The sequence below is a fragment of the Polyodon spathula genome, chromosome 39 (assembly GCF_017654505.1).
Source record: "Polyodon spathula isolate WHYD16114869_AA chromosome 39, ASM1765450v1, whole genome shotgun sequence".
Classification (NCBI taxonomy): domain Eukaryota; kingdom Metazoa; phylum Chordata; class Actinopteri; order Acipenseriformes; family Polyodontidae; genus Polyodon; species Polyodon spathula.
Genome location: NC_054572.1, coordinates 2,998,238 through 3,020,107, shown reverse-complemented (window position 1 = coordinate 3,020,107; position 21,870 = coordinate 2,998,238). Strand labels below are relative to the sequence as shown.

General features: G+C 44.7%; 1 protein-coding gene across 1 annotated transcript in view; it reads left to right on the top strand.

The window, feature by feature from the left end:
- Positions 1–704: 704 nt before the first annotated feature.
- The window catches only part of LOC121304755 (kinesin-like protein KIF21B), a 48,217-nt gene continuing 27,051 nt past the window's right edge, over positions 705–21,870 (top strand). Inside the window, exons 1-4 of the mRNA XM_041236135.1 lie at positions 705–1,074; positions 19,631–19,853; positions 20,161–20,343; positions 21,390–21,539. Of these exons, the coding sequence (XP_041092069.1) occupies positions 1,031–1,074; positions 19,631–19,853; positions 20,161–20,343; positions 21,390–21,539 (600 nt within the window). The 5' untranslated portion in view covers positions 705–1,030. The remainder of the gene's footprint in view (positions 1,075–19,630; positions 19,854–20,160; positions 20,344–21,389; positions 21,540–21,870) is intronic.

The window sequence follows — 21,870 nt, the reverse complement described above, 5'->3', positions numbered from 1 at the left end:
ACCCAGCACATTCTAAATGAGGTAAGAGGCTGACCCAGAACATTCTAAATGAGGTAACAGGCTGACCCAGCACATTCTAAATGAGGTAACAGGCTGACCCAGAACATTCTAAATGAGGTAACAGGCTGACCCAGCACATTCTAAATGAGGTAAGAGGCTGATAGTACATTGACTAGGTGTCTTCATGAGTGGCATGCATGACCCACCATTGCAAGGGGTATTGGTTTTGTCATAGAAGGAATTATGATAAAATACAGAATATAAGTGGATCAGAAAAAAAAAAAAAAAAAAACATGTAGCTGATACTGATGAAGGCACAAGCCAGAACTGTGTGTACTTGACTTGGGTGTCTCTGTTTTACAAGTTGTTACTTATGTTGAAAAAAATAAGAATCTGATCCCTATAATGAGTGTGTCCTGAGCTTCGCTGTGTCCGAGTCCTCTCATACCTTTGCACCGCCATCTCGACTCACATTGCATTGCCATATAACGTGTATCAGATAGGATGCACCCATTCAACGAGTTCATCCAGGACACCTTCAAACAAGGACTCCCAGCCCGTTTCTGCTATAATTGGTCTATTATCCGACTTGGGGCAGGGTCAGCATTTCTGTATGGGCAGGTCGCTATCAATCAAGCGCGGCTGTCCCGCCCCCTTCGTCCACAGTCCGGCGCTACAGTGACTGTCAGTGTGAGAGAGTGCGTAGCCGGAGTGGTCATTGCAGTTGCATGTATGCAGTTCTCTTTTTAACGATAGATGCTGGTGATACATAACAAACGGATGTAGCGGAAAAAAAGAAACACGGTTTCAAACTGCTAGCTACCAGGCAGCCAACAGCAACCCCAGCATGCTATTCTACCCAGTCTCGGAGAGTGTCTTATTTATGAAGTGTGCTGTCTACTTAACGTTATTCGGCGCTGCCAAGGCGATATCTGTTTTAAATCTGAGCGGTCGGAGTTTTTTTTAATGAGGCATTAGGACTTTACTCGCGATAATCATTGTAGATTAAAAGGGCTTGCAGTGAGAAGGAATGGCGACTAATCAAAATGACTGCTGTGTCCAGGTATGTTTGAGGTAAGTGGCATATAATAGAATCATAACTGCGTCTGCCTTGGAACCAAATTTTTTGATTTTAGATTGGTGAAATGCTCGCTTGTTTTCTATTGATGTATGTCATGTGTAGTGACCAGTCTTTATTTTAGTACAGCGTCTATCACGCCGTTACAAGGCTGGCATCGGGGTCAGGTACAGGACAGGCGTGATTCTGTAAATGCACCCAGGGTTTGACTGCTCCCTTTGCTAGGTGATGATCCAGCATTGTGATATTCGCTTTAATATCCTACATGACTCTCAATGTAGTAACGGAGAGCAGTAGTTATATGTAGGGTACATCTTTTTTTCTGCAGAACAGGTGCATAGATTAGAAGAAGCCATGCTACAGTCTGGACAATGATTCTCCCCTGCATTGACTGAGTTACACCCCGAAATGGTACTATACTGGAATCATTGTTGTGCAATAAATATATTATTGCTTTGCCAGTAGTTCCTCGAAGAGGGTGTGTTAACTGCTTTTATTGTACTGTTCACCATTTGTTTAAAGTCTAAAAGCGTTGTGGCAAGAGACAGGCGTTGCAGTATTTATTTCACACAAAGGGCTCCCTGCTGTCAAAAACCACAGTAATCCTCTTTTGTTTGTCAGCGCCATGTGATTAAATGCATATTTAAATAAACACATGAACACACAGGAAGAAAGGTATTGCTGTTTGACCTTCACAAGAAAGGTAGGGTCTGGTTTGAGTGTGGATGCTGTAGATCGTTTACAATAACCAAGGTCAGGCAAGATGTGTCAGATTGTTATTTCATGAGATTGGCATATTGACTTGCATTGTAGAGTTTTGCATTTTGAGTGGCAATTTTTAAAACACACACACACACACTCCTTACCACTGCTGAAGTGTGTGTGTGTGTGTGTGTGTGTGTGTGTGTGTGTGTGTGTGTGTGTGTGTGTGTGTGTGTGTGTGTGTGTGTGTGTGTGTGTGTGTGTGTGTGTGTGTGTGTGTGTGTGTGTGTGTGTGTGTGTGTGTGTGTGTGTGTGTGTGTGTGCGTGTGTGTGTGTGTGTGTGTGTGTGTGTGTGCGTGTGTGCGTGTGTGTGTGTGTGCGCGTGTGTGTGTGTGTGTGTGTGTGTGTGTGTGTGTGTGTGTGTGTGTGTGTGTGTGTGTGTGTGTGTGTGTGTGTGTGTGTGTGTGTGTGTGTGTGTGTGTGTGTGTGTGTGTGTGTGTGCGCACGTACAATTAAAACAGGTTATTTTCTTTTGTTTTGCTAATACCCAACATCAGATTAGGATGAGATTTGTCAAGCTTGTTTGTTTCCGTGGGAAACTGGGCTGGCCTGTCATTAGACCATGCTCTTGTAATTACTTAATTTCCTTATGCTAGACCCTACCCTTCACTCTGTATGATCTCAGATGAACTGTTTCATTACATATCATCTCAATACTTTTAATTTACGATGGTGCAGCAAGAACATTTTATTATGTGTGTTGGTTATTGTGCGCAGTGGGGACCCTTCTTAAGGAAATGTTTGAGAGGTAAATGTCTGGCCAGTGATTAAACGACCCCCCCCATACCCCCCTGGTATCCCTTTAGAACTTTGACTAATGTAGAAGTGAAGATTCTAGAATATTAACCACTGAAGAGTCACTATTGGACGGACTGTGTCGAGTTTGCTGGCAAATACACACAGGTCTGCAGCAGGACTGAACAAGGGCAAGTTAACCTGGTGCCAGTGTAATATATAGACCCTGCAATAACAGCACATTCTTCTACTGTGCCCCGGATGTCCTGGTGTTTCACAGTAAAAGACAAGGGAAGCTCCTGAATGCTCTGCCAGACCCAGTTTACCTGACAGTGATGTGCATTCCAGTAGAGCTGCAGTAAAGCAGGCTACACACAAATTAGCAATCGGATTTTAAGATGAATGACTGCACGCACTGTCCTTGTAAGATAGTGGGACTGTGTGTTTCTGTCCAAACACCTTTTCTGAAACCGTTGTCTGGTTTCTAAGAACAGCAAACCCAGCAGAAAAGCAAAGGGTTCTGTAATCTGATGCTTTGTGTTTGGACCCCTTAGTTATGGTTCTGTGGATTAAAAGCCTCAATGGGTTAATCCCGTGCAGATTCACAGTCAAGACCTCTTTCAGAGGCCTGTCTATTTCAGTGCAGTCTAGGAGGGAAGTGGTGGCAAGTTACGAAAGAGATGACACGCCACAGATGGAAGTACGGAAATGCAAAAGCAAGCAATTAAGAACCGGGCACAGATAATGTTATGAGTCGTTAAGACATCCTTAATAGCAATGCTGCAGTCCGTGATTATTTTCCTGCATCGTCAGAAAGCCATGGATTTCGTTTTGGAGCTCTGGCCCCTGTCTTTATTATTGTTCTTGTTATATAGGAAGCGGTGTCGATGGTGCGGCACTGAGAGTCTGCAGGAAGTGGAACAGCAGGCAGGATGTTGAAACAGCACTGCAGTCTGAAACTCAGTCACTTGGACCTCCACTTTCCTTTGGCTTTGTAAACACCACATAGGAAGAAATAATTTGCTTTATCGGGCCAATTAGTTTGTTTCATGCTGCTAATGGTGCAGGCATCCCTTAAGTGCGGTCACATGGGTGGCATGTGTTTATGTAGGTCACAAAGTGAACCCATTAAATGCTGGGGAAACAATTAAATAACAAAACAGAGGCTTGGCAGGGTGCTGGGGATCCATTTCCAACAGGCTGCTGGGTCCTGTTTTGTTGGGCATCGTTTTTAGAACAGCGTCCAAGACTTTAAACACTCCTGATAAGGGTTAAAATGTAAAATGTACACTTCTTATTGGAGGAGGGGTCCATAGGTTTGTAAAGCCCGAGGCAGACAGACGGGCGCGGTGTGGCACCGCTATTCTGCACTCGGACACACAGGAGTAGTATGCACTGTGTGGTACAGTAGTTGTCAGTACCACACTGCAGGCCAGGGGTACTCAATTCCATTCTCTGGCAGGCCAGATAAGGCAATGTCCAAACCTTGGGGGGCCACAGGGCGCTGAAGATGTGAGTACTGGTGGGGGGTTGTTTAAATGGTCATGAAAATCTGACTATCCAATCATACTGTACATACAGTAACAGAACGCTGCAACACTACACTTGCACCAATCAATGAATACATGTCAGAAATAACTATTAACAATGATATACAAACAACTAATACATGTCAGAAATAACTATTAACAATGATACAATGTCCGATCGCCATTTAATAATTCTCCTGACAATATTCAAATGACATCTTGCAAACAAATAATTACGCAAATCCCACTGCAATGCTATTAAAACAGCATGTTAGTCATTATCATTTTATTAAAACTAACATTTTCAGAAAACGACTGCGCAGCAAGCATTCAGGTTAACTAATGAAATAATGAAAGCACGTCAATTTATTGATCGCTTTATTTATGTTGTCTAAGCAGGGCCGGCGCATGGATTTTTGCAGCCCTTGGCAAATTAACTTTTGCAGCTCTTCTCACTCTTCTTTTAAATGCTTTATATATATATATATATATAATCAATCACTGGTTACAGACCGTAGTGACATCTCCTGTCAGCTCTACAATGATAATATTTATGATCAGTGGATTCTACCACCATGCATGAGCTCAGAGTTATAAATATCAATTGATACAGGAGACGCAGGTCACATCGTATTTTCATTGTACCTTATTTGTAGAGTATCGCATTGCGTTCCTTAACTGACTGGTATCAAACGTGTGGGTTAGTGGTCATGTAAGCGTGCACAGCAAATCCTCCGGTACTTTTTTCTATCGGCAGTTCCTTGACTTAAGAATGAACTTTAAAGAATGAAATAATCTTTACCGATGTGTTGTGAAAACAGCAAGCAGCCCAAGACTGAGGTGTTAGAGTCGTTGTCAGGGTAATTAAATGAAATCCAACAACGCCACGCCCCATTTTGATACGCAAGGAACTTCAGTGCGTCATTTGCTTAGCAACAGGCTCAACAACCACGAGTCTGTTCCTGGAGGAGACCAGATTTCACACCGGCATGATGCAAAACTTTTGGCCGTAGCTGTAATGCCTTTCATATAATCTACTGTAAAAACACTGGTTTGTTTTTCAACATTGTCTTTCTGTCATCTATATGCAGGTGTAGGAAATGAACGATCTGAGCTTAACAAAGAAACATACAATACATTGCTGACAGCAAGTAGCCCCCTACTAAAGTATTAGGAAAGATATCCTTTTACAGGCACTTATTTAGTAAAAATAGTAAACTACAGAATAATAATAAAAAAAAAGGCAGGAAGGATGCTTATCAGGGCGATGTATAAAATACTGACCTGCCTGTCTGCCTGTCCTTGTTGAAATATGGGAGGGGTCAAACACTTCTGTAGTCAGCAGTTTCGTTCATAATTTTTCCTGGCAATCACGTGTTGTCAGTGCTTGGATGTGATTGATTAATCCACTGATGGTACCTCAGGGCAGCTAGAAAAGAACGCTCTGGTTTGGATTTGAGTGGTACCGCTCAGCGTCACCTCGGGACTAGCGGTATTGTCCCGCGCTGATCTGTCCAACACCATATGAAAGAAAAGGGCAGCGTTACAGTTGGCAAAATGCCTCGCGTGCCGTGCTGTGCATGTCTGTCCCAGGCTTAAGAAACAAGAACCAGGGGTCACAAGTGTAGATTAGATAAAGGGCCATTCCGAACAGAAAACAGGAGACACTTTTTTACACAGTGAATCGAGGGAATCAGGAACCAACTCCCCAGTAATGTTGTTGAAGCCGACACCCTGGGATCCTGCAAGAAGCTGCTTGATGAGATTCTGGGATCAGTAAGCTACTAACAACCAAACGAGCAAGATGGGCTGAATGACTCCTAGGTGGGTGATTATAAGAGGCAGGGATCGAGGCAGGATTTACTCCTAGGTGGGTATTATAAGAGGCAGGGATCGAGGCAGGATTTACTCCTAGGTGGGTATTATAAGAGGCAGGGATCGAGGCAGGATTTACTCCTAGGTGGGTGATTATAAGAGGCAGGGATCGAGGCAGGATTTACTCCTAGGTGGGTGATTATAAGAGGCAGGGATCGAGGCAGGGTTTACTCCTAGGTGGGTGATTATAAGAGGCAGGAATCGAGGCAGGATTTACTCCTAGGTGGGTGATTATAAGAGGCAGGGATCGAGGCAGGATTTACTCCTAGGTGGGTATTATAAGAGGCAGGGATCGAGGCAGGGTTTACTCCTAGGTGGGTATTATAAGAGGCAGGAATCGAGGCAGGATTTACTCCTAGGTGGGTATTATAAGAGGCAGGGATCGAGGCAGGATTTACTCCTAGGTGGGTATTATAAGAGGCAGGGATCGAGGCAGGGTTTACTCCTAGGTGGGTATTATAAGAGGCAGGAATCGAGGCAGGATTTACTCCTAGGTGGGTATTATAAGAGGCAGGGATCGAGGCAGGATTTACTCCTAGGTGGGTATTATAAGAGGCAGGGATCGAGGCAGGGTTTACTCCTAGGTGGGTATTATAAGAGGCAGGGATCGAGGCAGGATTTACTCCTAGGTGGGTGATTATAAGAGGCAGGGATCGAGGCAGGATTTACTCCTAGGTGGGTATTATAAGAGGCAGGGATCGAGGCAGGGTTTACTCCTAGGTGGGTATTATAAGAGGCAGGGATCGAGGCAGGATTTACTCCTAGGTGGGTGATTATAAGAGGCAGGGATCGAGGCAGGATTTAATCCTAGGTGGGTGATTATAAGAGGCAGGGATCGAGGCAGGGTTTATCTTCATCTAACGGGGCAGCCTCGTAATTTGTTTTGCAAGTGGAGAGACTTATTTTTTTAACATGCATTTCTTTTATAATGGAAGTGTGATGAGTCAAAGGGGTTTCGGTCTGTGATTCAGCCTCCCGACAGTAGGTGGCATCAAACCAACTCGGGACTTCCCTTACCAAGATCTCGTGACCATGGCAAAAGTCATCTTTTGAGGGGCGGCACCTTGGTGAGGGGCGGAAGTACGAGTATGTAAGCCACTGGAGTCAGGAAGGATGTCAGATTGGTGTTCCACTGACTACAGAGGCGGGACATTACATACTCGTACTACTGTGTTCGGGTTGGTCCGAAAGTTGATGGTTTTGTGCAGCGGGTTTTTTTTGAAATACTAACATTTCTTTTGATGGTTCACCACGAAGACAAATTAAAGACGAGTCATCACGATTTCACCCCTGCACTCCTTCCCTCACACCATTTTGTTTTTCATTTAATCCTTTTTTTTGGATAGAAAATAAAAATAAATTATTTTATTTCTGTACACATAAATTACTGTCTGGACATGGGTGAGGCGAGAGTGTATTAAATGGAATGTCCAGACAGTAATTTATGTGTACAGAAATAAAATAATTTATTTTTATTTTCTATACACAACAAAAAAAGGATTAAATAACAAACGAAAAACAAAATGGTGTGAGGGAAGGAGTGCAGGGGTGAAATCCAAAACAAACTGATGACTCGTCTTTAATTTGTCTTCGTGGTGACCATATGTTAGTACGCTGCACAAAACCAGTCTCTCCCTTCACCCGTTACTCCTCCTAGGACCAACCCCGAACACAGTAGTACGTTCCCTTTAGTATGTAATGTCCCGCCTCTGTAGTCAGTGGATCCCCAACTTGTCCTTCACTTGACTCCAGTGTGGAAGTTACATACTCGTACTTCCGCCCCTCACCAAGGTGCCGCCCCTCAAAAGATGACTTTTGCCATGGTCACGAGATCTTGGTAAGGGAAGTCCCGAGTTGGTTTGATGCCACCTACTGTCGGGAGGCTGAATCACAGCCGAAAACCCTTTGACTCATCACAGGAAGCCTATTCACTTTTTTCTGGCGCTGAAGTGAGATAAGACAGTCTGACAGGGATAGCATCCTGCTTGATATCATTTCAATCAGCAAAACAACTGGAATAGTGTTTGTCTAACAAGGCAAATCACACCATCACGCGCTGGCAGATGATTATGCACATAGACCTTATTAATAATAACCAACTGTTAAGAAACTATATACCAATTTTCAGATCAATCTATTTTATAGCACATTTTAGTTGTCCTATTAATGTTACATATAGTGTAGAAAGGTTAAGGGTGTATTTTAATGATCTATTCATGACTGATCTGAGTAATGCAGCCCTGATACAGTAAATGTGTTATATCACAGGTCTGTAGAGGACTTGTGTGACTCCTGTCCTCCTGTACTCAGCATTACTGTGACCAGGCTGGGGTTTCATAGCCTTGCCTTGTCGCTGGACAGAATCCCTCAGGGAGCGACCGGCTGGCAGCTGGGTTTCAGGACGAGAGGAGAGAGCGAGCCCTTCATTTACTGCTTTGAACTTGAAGAGATGCTTTCCGGTGCTTCAGGACTCGCACGGCTGGTGCACATTTGAGCTGCTCTTCACGTCTGCTTATACAAAGACTGAGGAAATTGTGTTTTTCCTGGTGGCATTCAGGAGGTGTTAGGCGTGAACTGTGTGCAGTTTTATGTTGAAGGGTAAAGAGCTCTTCCCTCTGGATTACATGCTGTTAATGGCTTTCTGTGCTACACCGAGCCTGCAGCAAGACCACACCGGGTCCTGATTTCAGAAGATTCAGATAAAACGCGGAAAAGCAATAGATCGTGTAGAAATATCTACCAGGGCTTACATCAAACAAGCAGCTGCAGAAACTTTCTTGGCGTGCACATTTCACGCTGTCAGGTTAACTTGCCTGGTTAAATCATTGCTTTTAATTCACAATTAAAGTAATTCATTATGTGCAGCTAATGTTTTATTTTTTTTTTTTTTTTATATAATTCACCTTGCACATGTCTTCGTTTTTAAATGATGTACAAGTTAATTTGCATATCCAGATCCACCACTTCATGGCTTGAACAGTGTTTTAACACCTTCTGTTTTACATCTGGAAACCGGCACAGTTGCTTGAGCTTTATAGGAGTCTTAACTAGACTGAAAGGGAGCATGTCACCTCCTTTTCCCTGGGGTCCCCGTCCCTTTTCAGTTTCCCAGGAGACGATTTTATTATCATAACACGAATAAGGAACAAATCCTTTAACCCAATCTGGAGTTTAGTTTCTGAGAAATGGTTGCACTAATTGGCACATTCATTACTTCATATCTGTCTTTTTGTGATTCATAAAAAAAACCCTAGTAACTGTGATACAGTACCTGTAGCAGACCTGTGCACATGAATCTGAATAACGACAAGCATTTACAGGGTTTATGAATTGAACTGGTTTTCTTTGTGCCCTAGGGTGTTTCAATGAAAGTGCACAAGAATGCTTTTGATAATTGATTGAAGAATATGAAGACGCAGGGAGGAAGGCATGTGTACACCTTGCCTCATGCGATCTCTGTTGTCACGCACATCAGTGTTTGGGGGGTTAAATTGAATTGCCTTTGTTCCCACTTGCTTAATCCAGCTAAGGGGCAAGAGCTGGTCAGAATGATGGGATGGGATATGGGAATGATGGGATAAAACATGATACAGAATTACAGAAAATGATTAATGAATATCAGGGAAATGTTCAGAAAAAAACAAGAATTACAATTGAGTCGAATGACTAGAACCATCTCATAAGTGTTTCAACTGATGTTGAGTAAAGAAAAAGGCTGAGTGGCAGAACTATGGAGATTGCACAGTAATGAGGGGGGGCACGGGTTGGTTTCAGGCAGCTTAAAATTGTGATTCTTTTTTTTTTTTAATTTTTGTTTTAATAACAACACCATGAAGCTTCCTAAGAGACTGCGGTGACTGTTTAAATGTGAAAGTGTTCGCCTGTCATCCTGCATGTGGACACTCTGTCTGGTATTTCTGCTGCAGACTGAACCCAGTGCCCTCTCCTCTTTATTCTGAGCTGTCCATAGTCCTGCCAGTCAAGTTCCCCTCTAGGGCTCTGCAAGGCCTGACAGCTCTCCACTGAAACACAACAAAGGCAGCTCTCTGCTCTCCACAACAAAGCATGGGCTCTAATCTATAGCACCGCTATACCCACCGCGCCAGGGCTCAGTTTTGCATTTCCAGTGCCTCTCCTCACTGCTAGTCGATGCCCAGAAGTGCTGTCAGTTAGAAATGATTCCCTCACAAGCAGGCTGTTGCTGGTACTAATTGGAAGCAGCTTGCAGAGGGAGGGGGGAGAGTACAGGCATCACAGCAGCATGCCGTTCTCATTCTCCCGTAGAAGCTAACCTTAATGTTTCCACAGACAGTTCTCACCAGTGGATTCTCTGCGACTGGCACTTAAATAACAGCCATGAACAAAAGTTTGCTGGTTCTGGCCTCCTGTGTTTGCTGCCGAGCGCTGAAAGGACGGCGCGTTTACTTCCTTGCAGTCACATTTTAGCAATGAACCCCAAAGCACTTTGCAATATGCTCAATGTACAGTTAGCAAGGCAGAGTCCTGGTGAAAGTGACGTCAGTGTCATTGCTGAAGTTTGTGGGCGGCAGTTCCAGACCAGTCTGGATTATCAACATGCGTCAGCCAGCAGCACCTAAATACAGTAGAAATAGGTTGTCCAATAGCAGCTGCGCTGTATGATTAAGCACAGTATTTCACTCAGTACACGACAGTATCCTTGCTATGCTGACCATGCAGCAGTATAACTGGTTCAGCAGTATGAAGAAGGAGAGCACTGCATTATCTACATCACTTTGAAGAGGCAGTGACTTCCTGATTTATTAGGCACTGGTCAGTTTGTCAGAGGCCGATGCGGCGCTTGATTGATGCACTGTGTAATCTGGTGGAGAGTGGATTGAAGGAAGCGGCTACTGTCGACCTCTGCTCAGTTCCTTAAGCCTGCTGCAGAGCTGGAGTCTGGCAGATTGAGTAACAGGCATTTTACAAACAGCCTCACCTCCTCAACTCGCTGCCAAATGGTGCTCAATTGCCAGATTCCTGTGATTAATGTTGAATTCACTGGAGATTATAAGGTTAATCAGGAACTAATGCAGACTTGCGGTCCTGTCTGTTTGTATTCTGAGAGCAGCTCTGCAGGATCAATGAGAAAGAAGGTCTCTGGCCAGCATAAGGAAGGCAGAATGTGTTTCTGCTGATTGACCCGCTGTATAAAACAATCCAGGCAGGGTAAACGGTCCATCTCTTCTTGCCTTGTACATTTTAACCATCGGATGTGCTAGGTAGACTGTCAAAGCTCTTTACTTCAGATCGTTGCTATTGCCACAATAATGTGGTAGGCTTAGGGCACGTGCTCTAACATACTTTGCCTTAGTGCTATTAATCCTACGTAATGAATGCCTTGCTCGGGGGGGGGGGGGTTGTTTGCTAGAGTGGGTTCCTATGAAATCCCTTTTTTTCTGAAAAGGAGGAAGCCCTATCTAGTCTGAGTGTGAAGCAACAAAGACAGATTTATCAGAAGGCCCATAACCTCGCAGTTCCTGTGTTTATAGAATCTGTGAGGCAAAGGAAATGGTCAGAATCTGGCTCTGTTTACTTCTCACTCAAAAGAAACAGAAAAAGGAAAGCTTTATGTTGGGTCCCTTCTAACCTCGTACCAGTTAATTGTGGTTTTAACCCATTTGTAGCATGCAGCATTGTTTTACAAATCCTGGAAAGTCTAGGTGAAGTTTTGGCTACAGAATGCGCATTTACATTGCAGTATCATTGTATAGCTAGTTCAGTCTTTTGTAATTAGTTTACATTTTCTGTTTCACTTTTTTTTTATCAGTTTAGTACTGCATGCAGTGATGGGTTTTCTACTGGAGGATGAAGTGTTTTAGGAAGATAAATCCAGTTGAGGGTTGGTATTAATTACATGTTATTTCTGATCTATAAAACCGAGAAAGCTCAGCCTCTAAATATATATCAAAATATATATTTTACAATTATTTTATGAATATTAGTTCACAAAAAGTGTGGTATCCTGCTTGCAGAATACCGCAGCTAGAATTCTGACTAAAACCAGGAAAAGTGAACATATTACCCCTGTTATGGCCTCTTTACACTGGCCATAGAATTGATTTTAAGATTTTGCTGTTATGGATTAACACCTAGTTATTTGCAGGAGTTACTGACCCTGTATCAGACAGCACTCTGGGATGATAGGATGTGGGGCTGCTGGTTATTCCTATGGTCAACAAAAGCGACACATACTTTTATAAAATGGCTTTGTTATCTTAGTGGGTTGTAATGCAACTTTCAAGTTACTGCTCTTGTATTATGTTTATACTGTTATTGAAATCTGTTATTTAAATGGTCTGACTATAGCAGTTAAGAACATAAAAATATAAGAAAGTTTACAAACGATAGGAGGTCATTCGGCCCATCTTGCTCATTTGGTTGTTAGTAGCTTATTGATCCCAGAATCTCATCAAGCAGCTTCTTGAAGGATCCCAGGGTGACATGCTGTGCCAGTGTGTTGTGGTTTGTTATATAAATAAATAAATAAATAATTAATAAATAAATAAATAACCAGTGAGGAACTGTCACAATCAGAGCTGCTAGTTTTGCAGTGAGAGCTGCTGGTTGTGCAGTGAAAGCTGCTGGTTGTGCAGTGAGAGCTGCTGGTTGTTTAATCAGAGCTGCTAGGTGTGCAGTCAGAGCTGCTGGTTGTGCAAGCAGAGCTGCTAGGTGTGCAGTCAGAGCTGCTAGCTGTGCAATCAGAGCTGCTAGTTGTTTAATCAGAGCTGCTAGTTGTGCAATCAGAGCTGCTCGCTGTGCAGTCAGAGCTGCTAGTTGTGCAATCAGAGCTGCTAGTTGTGCAAGCAGAGCTGCTGGTTGTGCAATCAGAGCTGCTCGCTGTGCAGTCAGAGCTGCTAGTTGTGCAAGCAGCTGCTAGTTGTGCAATCAGAGCTGCTAGTTGTGCAATCAGAGCTGCTCGCTGTGCAGTCAGAGCTGCTAGTTGTGCAATCAGAGCTGCTAGTTGTGCAAGCAGAGCTGCTAGTTGTGCAATCAGAGCTGCTCGCTGTGCAGTCAGAGCTGCTAGTTGTGCAAGCAGAGCTGCTAGTTGTGCAATCAGAGCTGCTCGCTGTGCAGTCAGAGCTGCTAGTTGTGCAATCAGAGCTGCTAGTTGTGCAAGCAGAGCTGCTAGTTGTGCAATCAGAGCTGCTCGCTGTGCAGTCAGAGCTGCTAGTTGTGCAATCAGAGCTGCTAGTTGTGCAAGCAGAGCTGCTAGTTGTGCAATCAGAGCTGCTCGCTGTGCAGTCAGAGCTGCTAGTTGTGCAAGCAGAGCTGCTAGTTGTGCAATCAGAGCTGCTAGTTCTGCAAGCAGGGTTTGTTTCTGTTGCTGTTGATTCCTTGACTGATTCTTTCTATGGAAGATAAAATGACCCTCTTGATGTCAAAAGTTTCGCTGCAGTGCTGGTTCTGTTAATCCAGTGTGGCTTAAATAACCCAGGTTTATGCAAAGCTGAAGCATTTTACATACAGCAGGTGGCACAGTATGCAAATTCACACATTGCGATAGTGCTGCTGTACACGAGGCTGCTGGGTAAGGGGAAGAGAGGGTCTGCAAGTCTTGTTTATCAGGACCTGTATGTAAAATACCTAGGAAAGAGTTATTGTGATCAAATCGAGTCACTTGAATAAGGATAGATTCGTGCAATACAAGTAATCTGTGGGAGGTCTACTGCGTTTGGGTCCTAGACCTTTTGTTAGCTCTCCACTGCTTAATCAATCACGTTGTTTTAATGTGTTTTGGGGGCTCGTAGGTTTTGGGATACATTGAACTGGTTACTGATTAGAAAAGCAGTGATCCTCTAAGTCTTTTTGCTTATAGGGCTTGGTGTAAAAAAAAAAAAAAAAAAACAATGTGACACAAACTGGACAGGATGTAGTGAAATTCAATCTGGCTTTAGAGTGCCAATAAAGTGTGCAATGAAGAGAGATGTGTTTAATTAGCTGGATGTTAACAGCTTGGACTCCAGCAGCTGGGCAGTTTACTGGTACAGTAAATGATGTTTATGTGGAAGGTAGGCAGTGATAAAGGAGGCAGTGATTCCTTGGATCAGAGTCCAGCACTGTGTGAGACCCCTGAGCAAGATGTCTCGACCCCTGGGATCAGAGTCCAGCACTGTGTGAGACCCCTGAGCAAGACATCTCAACTCCTGGGATCAGAGTCCAGCACTGTGTGAGACCCCTGAGCAAGACATCTCAACTCCTGGGATCAGAGTCCAGCACTGTGTGAGACCCCTGAGCAAGATGTCTCGACCCCTGGGATCAGAGTTCAGCACTGTGTGAGACCCCTGAGCAAGACGTCTCGACTCCTGGGATCAGAGTCCAGCACTGTGTGAGACCCCTGAGCAAGACGTCTCGACTCCTGGGATCAGAGTCCAGCACTGTGTGAGACCCCTGAGCAAGACGTCTCGACTCCTGGGATCAGAGTCCAGCACTGTGTGAGACCCCTGAGCAAGATGACTCGACTCCTGGGATCAGAGTCCAGCACTGTGTGAGACCCCTGAGCAAGACGTCTCGACTCCTGGGATCAGAGTCCAGCACTGTGTGAGACCCCTGAGCAAGATGACTCAGCTGTAAAACGGGTCTCAGCTGTGCCATTTCAAATAAAACTAAAGAACTGTCTGACTGCACTCCTCAGCCCTATTGGTCATGAAGAATTGCTTGTGGCTGTTCAAGCAGAATGAGGTGAGCACTGGTACAGGATGAAGGGGCAGAGGGGTTGGGGGATGTTAGAAGAATGGAAGGTCTGTTCCTTTCAAGGGCTGCTCATAGCTATTTCTGTATTTGCTTTTGAGAGAATAACAAATGGCCTTTTTTTATTTCGGTTCTTTACATTTCTGTGTGAAGTGTGAGATGCCTCTCGCTTTGCCCAGATTCTGGTTTCTACGGGGGTGCGAAGAATGTGCTTTGTGTGGAAAAACTTCCCCAGACAGATAAATAATTGGAATTAGAAGAGGAAATCCTGTTTCCTCCTCTAGCTTTTCCACACTCGAGGATTGATGTTGTTTTTCCCAGCTTCTGTGCTGGGCGGTGCCACTGGGTAGCAGCCCAGTAAAGACTGAGAAGACTGGGTCGAGGGTGCAGACGGGTGAAGCACTGCAGTAAATCGTGGGCTGGGCTGGGCAGAGCCAGCTGAGCTGCATAAACCCAGTGGGTGGGGTGGGGTGTGGGGCAGGACAGGGTTTCTGGTGTCTTTATTGTTTTACACTGAGGGGAGGAAAGCTGGTATGATGGACACCCATTGTGTAATAAACTAAAGGTAAAGCAGCCCGTGACTTAGTGTTGATCTGGATCTGTGAACACCAGACATGTGTTTTTGGAGCAGGGGACAATCTATCAGTCACTCAATCACTCTATCCTTCAAGATATCCATTGCTTCCTGATATCTTCAAGGACAGCTAGATCATGGCTGAAGCTACAGATCTACTGTGTAAACAAACAAGCATATAAACATTATTATTATTATTATTATTATTATTATTATTATTATTATTATTATTATTGATAACTCTTAATTCCCAGCCAGCAGCGAATGGTTTCCATTGTTGCAGTTCTGATGATGAGCCGCTGCTCCCCCTAGGGGATGGCGTGTGCAGTGCTTCCTCCTCCCTGTGACCCCACCTGCAGCTGCCTCTCAGTCTCTGCACGGTCGGGGAGCCCATATGCCCACACATCAGCTATAAGGAACCTCCCAGCTCTCCAGAATGTGCAACTGTAATGCAGGATTTCAGACTCTCATTGCATAGCCATTCCAGGTTTAAGAGTTAACCTGTACCGCAGGTGGGTCGTGTGTCCAGTTTAGCTCACCAGACTCATACTGATAGCTGGGATCTGCTAGCGTTAGCTGGGGTTTAGAGGCAACTCTTTCCAAATATAACATTGCAGCTTTTCTTGTGTCGTGCAGTAGTGACTGTTACAGGAAGTGGTTAAATGGTCACACTGGCTGTTCTCGAGTGATGAGGGTTTAAACTGAGTGAACTTCCTTGTGTTTGTTTAACTGCTCAATGCAGGAGCCATACAGACAGACTCAAGATGTTTCAGAGTAGAGTGCCTGCATACAGATTTCAAACATTTTGAGAAACTATGGCACTTCAATCAAGCCTAAATCTAAGGGATTCAAGCACTGTTTGCAGTTGCTGTCATAATAATATATAAATCTGTGAATTAGTCTGTGCTTTTTCTTGTCTGTTACTGTATATGAACATGCTGAGCATAGTTGTCTGATGCTCTTTATGGATGCTGTATTGCATTCATGTCATTCTTTGGAATATGTAGCTTTTGGTAATAGCATTCTGAAATGAAAGTCACACAGGCAGCATATGCTTAAAATGTATTTCTCCTTTGTAGTGAAGGTGACAGTGTAGCAGAGCAGCATGGCGGAGCGTTGTAATGCTTGCACAGAGAGATGTCACTTCGGGGACCTGTTTGAAAGGAGAATTGGCCTGTAAACAGATAAACAGCACTGGAACACCGATGCTTGCATTGAATATGCCTCCAGCAACGAGTAGCACTGTGGCAGTAAAGCAATCAGACTTGAGTCACCTAGACTAACATTACAACCTTTTAGAATGCATCAATGTGAAGGGCAAAAATAAATAAATACGCTTCTCAGTGCGCTTCAGTGCAGTGGTTCTGTGCTGGGACAGTGCCTGTGCAAGGGTAGCTGTAATGGTATGAGAATGTAGACTGTTATCACAATGCACTGGGGAATGGAATGGATAGTGGGGTGCTACCCAGCCACTGCCACTGTGCATCACTTGTTCTGAATCCTTTGTTCCCTTTGTGAGTAACACTTTAATAATGACCACCGCGTGATTTGTAATTAGAAATCATTTGTACTGTGCTGCTGGAGGATTAGTTTGCACAAACAGGGGGACACAAGACTGTGTTGTGCAACCAGTACATTTCTACAGTGCAAGTGAGGCTGACAATGGACAATGCAGCCTGTGGCCTCTGTCTACTCCACTTGCAGAAAGGAATGAGAAGAATAGGGCTCCTCTGCAGAATCTCCTGTAGGTTGCAATGTAAGAAGCTGATTTTATTATCTCTGAGAACTGAGTGCTTGCAGTCTAATGAACTGAGTTCTTGGACCTCACCTCAGTTAGCTCTTCTGTCCAAACATTGGCTTGTAATTGCTCAGTCACACAACTGAGGCATTGTATCTCAGAAGCAGTGGGATGTTAGATGGGGGTGGCTGGTGGAGGGGTTATTATATTTGCATAAACGCGGATGTGTAGCCTGGGCTATTTCGGATTGTTAGTTTGCATATTCGAGAGGCTGTTTTGGTTGCTATGGGAACGTGTCTTTCTGACCTCCGAACCTAGCGTTTGAGTCTTGCCAAGAGGAGACAGAAGTGCATTGAGAGGCTCTCCAGCACATCACCTGCAGTTAATGCTCAGTCGTGCACACTCGCTGCTGGAGGCCAGTGCTGTCACATTTTCCGGTCTCTGTTGAGATGGCCTCCTTTACTTTGCGTTTCTCGTATAATCCCTCGTGTGTCGATATGATGAGTAAACTGACCTTGTTAGGTGTTGCCACGTCTTAAACCGTGTGACTTACATCTCCTCCCCTTCTTTGTTGCATGCCACTTTTTGTTTCAATGCAAAGAAAGAGTTTGAAGTTCACGAGTTAATGAATGATTACATGATTTCTGCTCTGTGCTTCCAGAGCTGTATTTCTTATATAGATCACTGACTTCCTGAAACTTGACCTGAAGCCTCTGAACGAACAGCATCTCCTGCTCTAGGCTGGCGCTGGCTGTGCTGGACCGGCAGCTGTTTCTACTGTTTCTCCTTGATGAACAGTGACTCATGGATGGGCATTGGAAGAAGTTGTTGGGCGTTAGCTGGTTATGGTACAGGGGCAGCAGATTACAGTAGAAAAGCCCGTGGCTCAGTCATTTCCTGCTCCCGAAGGATCTTTACTGATTAAATCTGATGATTTTGACTGTACTTGTGTCCGTGTAAAATAACCCTAACCCTTACTCTGTACTGTATGTGCCTGCTGCCTTTCTTGTCTTTCGTTGAACACAACCATGCTACTGCTTGAAGGTTAAACTGGGATTAAGGGGGCTCCCGAGTGGCGCATCCAGTAAAGACACTCCGCGTGGAGTGCAGGAACGCGCCTTGTAGCCTGGAGGTAGCTGCGTGGTCCTCCGATGCTGTCTCTCTGAGGTGGCTGCATGGCAGGCCTGCAGAGGATAAAGAAGCAGACGGCTGACGGCACACGTTTCGGAGGACGCGTGTGTCCGTCTTCGTCTCTCCCGAGTCAACACGGGGGGTGGGGGGCAGCGGTGGGCATTTTCAAATTGGGGAGAAAAGAGGGTAAAAATACAGTTGGCAAATTATAAAATTATAAAATGGTATTAAGATGAGACCTCCAAACCTGTATTACTCTTGTCCTGATGAAGTTTCAAACATGGACCTCCAGGGCTGAACGGATAGCAAATCAGCCGCAGAGCCCCTCTACTTACATCACATTTTCAACAAAGGTGGCATGATCACTGCCTTGCATTGACATTGCCATAAGTTTCTTTATTGCTGTATTTGCTTCATTCCTTTTTTATTTGTTTTCCCTCTTCCTAATCCCCCCCTGAGCGGCTCTAAGAGATGTCCTTGCTTTTTGTTTTCTTGCTCAGAGCCCCGTTCCAGCCAGACTGCAGCTTGTTTCTGGTCAGCTAATCAATCTCACAGATAACCTGCTGGCTGTGCGTAATAATAAAGCCTCAGGGTGGTGCTCTTGGATCTCACTGAGTGCCACGCGCATCAGAGAACAACGCTAATTATTTTAAAGATGCAGGCTGTCTGGTCTGGTCTCCTCTCAAACAAAGTGGTGAGCCACAGTACGACCTGATCAGGAGGTCCCCTTTGCTGGAGAGGGGATCAATGTATTGAGCTCCGTACACACTGCCAGTTTTCATAGGAGCTTGGAAGCTAACTGCAGTTAAAATCTGTCCAAATGCAAGCTGATCATGCTCATCAAATACGCTGTTTCTTCAGGGTTTTGTGTTGGTTTGATTTCTGTTTGCTCTGCTGTCCTTAGCGTCACATTAGTTGCCAACAGATGACAGTATTGTAAGGAGCCCCATTGTTAGATCAGTAGTAGCTCATTGATGGGTTTGTGGCTTGCGTATCCTAGGAGCTCTGCTTTGCACAGAGTGCTTCAGCAAAGTGCAGGAAGGCAGTAAAGCAACAGGGGACCCAGGGAGCAGTAAACCCAGGATGGGCAAAACACAACAGCGAATTCTCTCAGACGCATTCTTCTCAGCATTTTCAATAACGAAACTTGTCATAAAACTGCATTGGATAGTCTAGTCAAGCCAAGAAACGTCTGCATAAGCACAGGAGAGCCTGGTAGCAATCCTAAAGCAACTCAGCTCTGGTATTTTGGGATGCAGTTGTCTGTGGGAGTGTTGCTCTGGAGTAAAGCTTATAGGCGTGTGGTGGTCAGAGCTGTCCTGCATTGGCTGGCAATGTTATTTTGCTGTATACCCCCTCAGTCTGTCTTTGTTGTGTTGCTGTATGTAATTTTAGGAGCAGCTTGTAAGCCCTGTGTATTGTTTACATGTCTGAATATTAGTGAATGATATATGTCTGTGTGGGTGTGACCTAATCTGGAGCCCTTTTCTTTATCTCAGGATCCGGCCTCAGATGGCCAAGGAGAAGATCGAAGGATGTCACATCTGTACTCTGGTGACCCCAGGGGAGCCCCAAGTGCTGCTGGGAAAGGACAAGGCTTTCACCTACGACTTTGTGTTTGACCGGGACTCCCAGCAGCACGAGATCTACAGTGCCTGTGTGGAGAAGCTCATTGAGGGCTGCTTGGAGGGCTACAACGCCACCGTGTTCGCTTACGGGCAGGTGAGCGCTGAAACCTGCTCTTGCCTCTGCGACAAACCAGACCTCAGCAGAATTGTGTTCAGCCATTACAGTGCTGGTAGGGCTGAAATGATTACTTTGAGAATAAGGACATACACTTACAGGAATATCACAAGCATCATGGTAGAGGTCTGTGTAATCAGTGCAAGCAAGGTCACGAAAAGTATCAATTTACAGCCACCACTGACGTGATCACGACTGCGTTAAATAAGCTGGTCCGTGGCAGTGTTTTCCTTTTGGCTGCTCCCAGCCTTGGCTTGCCCTCTCACTGTCACCCTTCCCTCTGCAGACCGGGTCTGGGAAGACGTACACAATGGGGACGGGCTTTGACATGAACATCAGCGTGGAGGAGCAGGGCATCATCCCGCGGGCCGTCAAGCACCTGTTCCAGGGGATCGAGCACCGCAAGAGGGAGGCGCAGCAGCGTGGGGAGCAGGCACCCGAGTTCAAAGTCAGCGCGCAATTCTTAGAGGTAAGACCGGGAAAGAGAGACAGTCCAGAGTGTGGGGGGTTTTACTGATACTCTGTTTCCACTTTGCAAGCTAATGGGAAATATGGACGGATAGACAAAACCATTGTTAATGTAGCTTTCTTCTTTCCTTTTAGTGAACCAGCTCTCTTTACTGTGCTGCCCGATGGAATAGAGAGGGGGACAGATTTGGAGGATTAGTCTGGGTCAAAGTTCAATTCACACGTGTCTTAATTTAGTATTCCTTCATCATCTTTTCATCCCTTGTTTTAGGCATGCATCTGACACAGCACTATGTCATGTCCAGGTTCTGCCAGGACAATTAATTCTGAGTATTACAGGCATGGTGCTGTGTGTCCTTGCACTGCTTGTGTTTATGGTCTGTCTGCGTTGCCTTGGTTTCCTGGGGGAAGCAGGTGCGTGGCTGCAGTTTCGATTGTGTGAGAAGCTCTCAAGCAGCAGACATGTCAGATAGATCAGTTCTTCTTCTTGCTCTCCACACTGTGGCTGGCTGGGATTAACTCATTGCAAAATGTGCTGCACTGCCAATGGAGAATGGCGGGCCTTAGCCCATCGCAAAAATGAATTAGAGCTGTTACCGGTTTTTGTTTGGGGGGGAGTGTAATTGTGTGATTAGGAGTCTGCCTGCATCAAACGCAGTTTGCAGCATTAAACAGTAATTATGTTCTTATGCTGCTTTGAAAGATAATTAGTTCAATGTTGAAAAGCAGGGTTTTGTACTCAGTAATTGGGTTGTTTTTTTCTGCTAATCAGATATTGCTTTGCGTGGAAGAGCACGGTGTTGTTCTATCTGCTTAATTTAGTTTGTTTTGAGGTGAAGCCGGCTTTTGTGCAGTAAGTTGCATGAGAGTGGTGACGCCTCATTTAGAAATTTTGCTATATCCCTAAAGTTAATTCCCTAGAAAAAAAAAAAAACCCTGTAAAATATGGCCGTGCTTGGGGATGTCGGCAGTTTGAATAAATGCTGATTGTGATGCTGATCAGTCTTTGGGTATTCATGGTCTCCCTTGGCGTTCTTGTGCCACCAGCTCTACAATGAGGAGATCCTGGACCTGTTTGACAGTGCGCGGGACCCAGATGCCCGTCACAGGAAGTCCAACATTAAAATCCACGAGGACAGCAGCGGAGGAATCTACACCAGCGGGGTGACGTCACGCTTGGTTCAGTCCGAGGACGAGGCGAGTGTCGCTGCGAGAGCCATGACGAGGGCCAAAGCCCAGCTCCCCAAGCACCGCGTTTCTGACAGGATCTCCAAGAAAAGTCTCATTGAACGTGCACACTAATAGATAAGGAGGCAGATCCCAGACTTGCTCATTGTTTGAATAACATATACATTGATTCATTGACAGATAACAGGATAGCCTACTTCATCCTCTGATGTGGCACTAGCACCCTCTGCTGTTCAGAAATAGCTATTTCTTTTGGGTTTTTTTATTATAAAATGTAGGCTTTTCCTTATTTTTTCCAGTCTTTAAATAACTTACTTTTATATATATATAACTTTTTTTT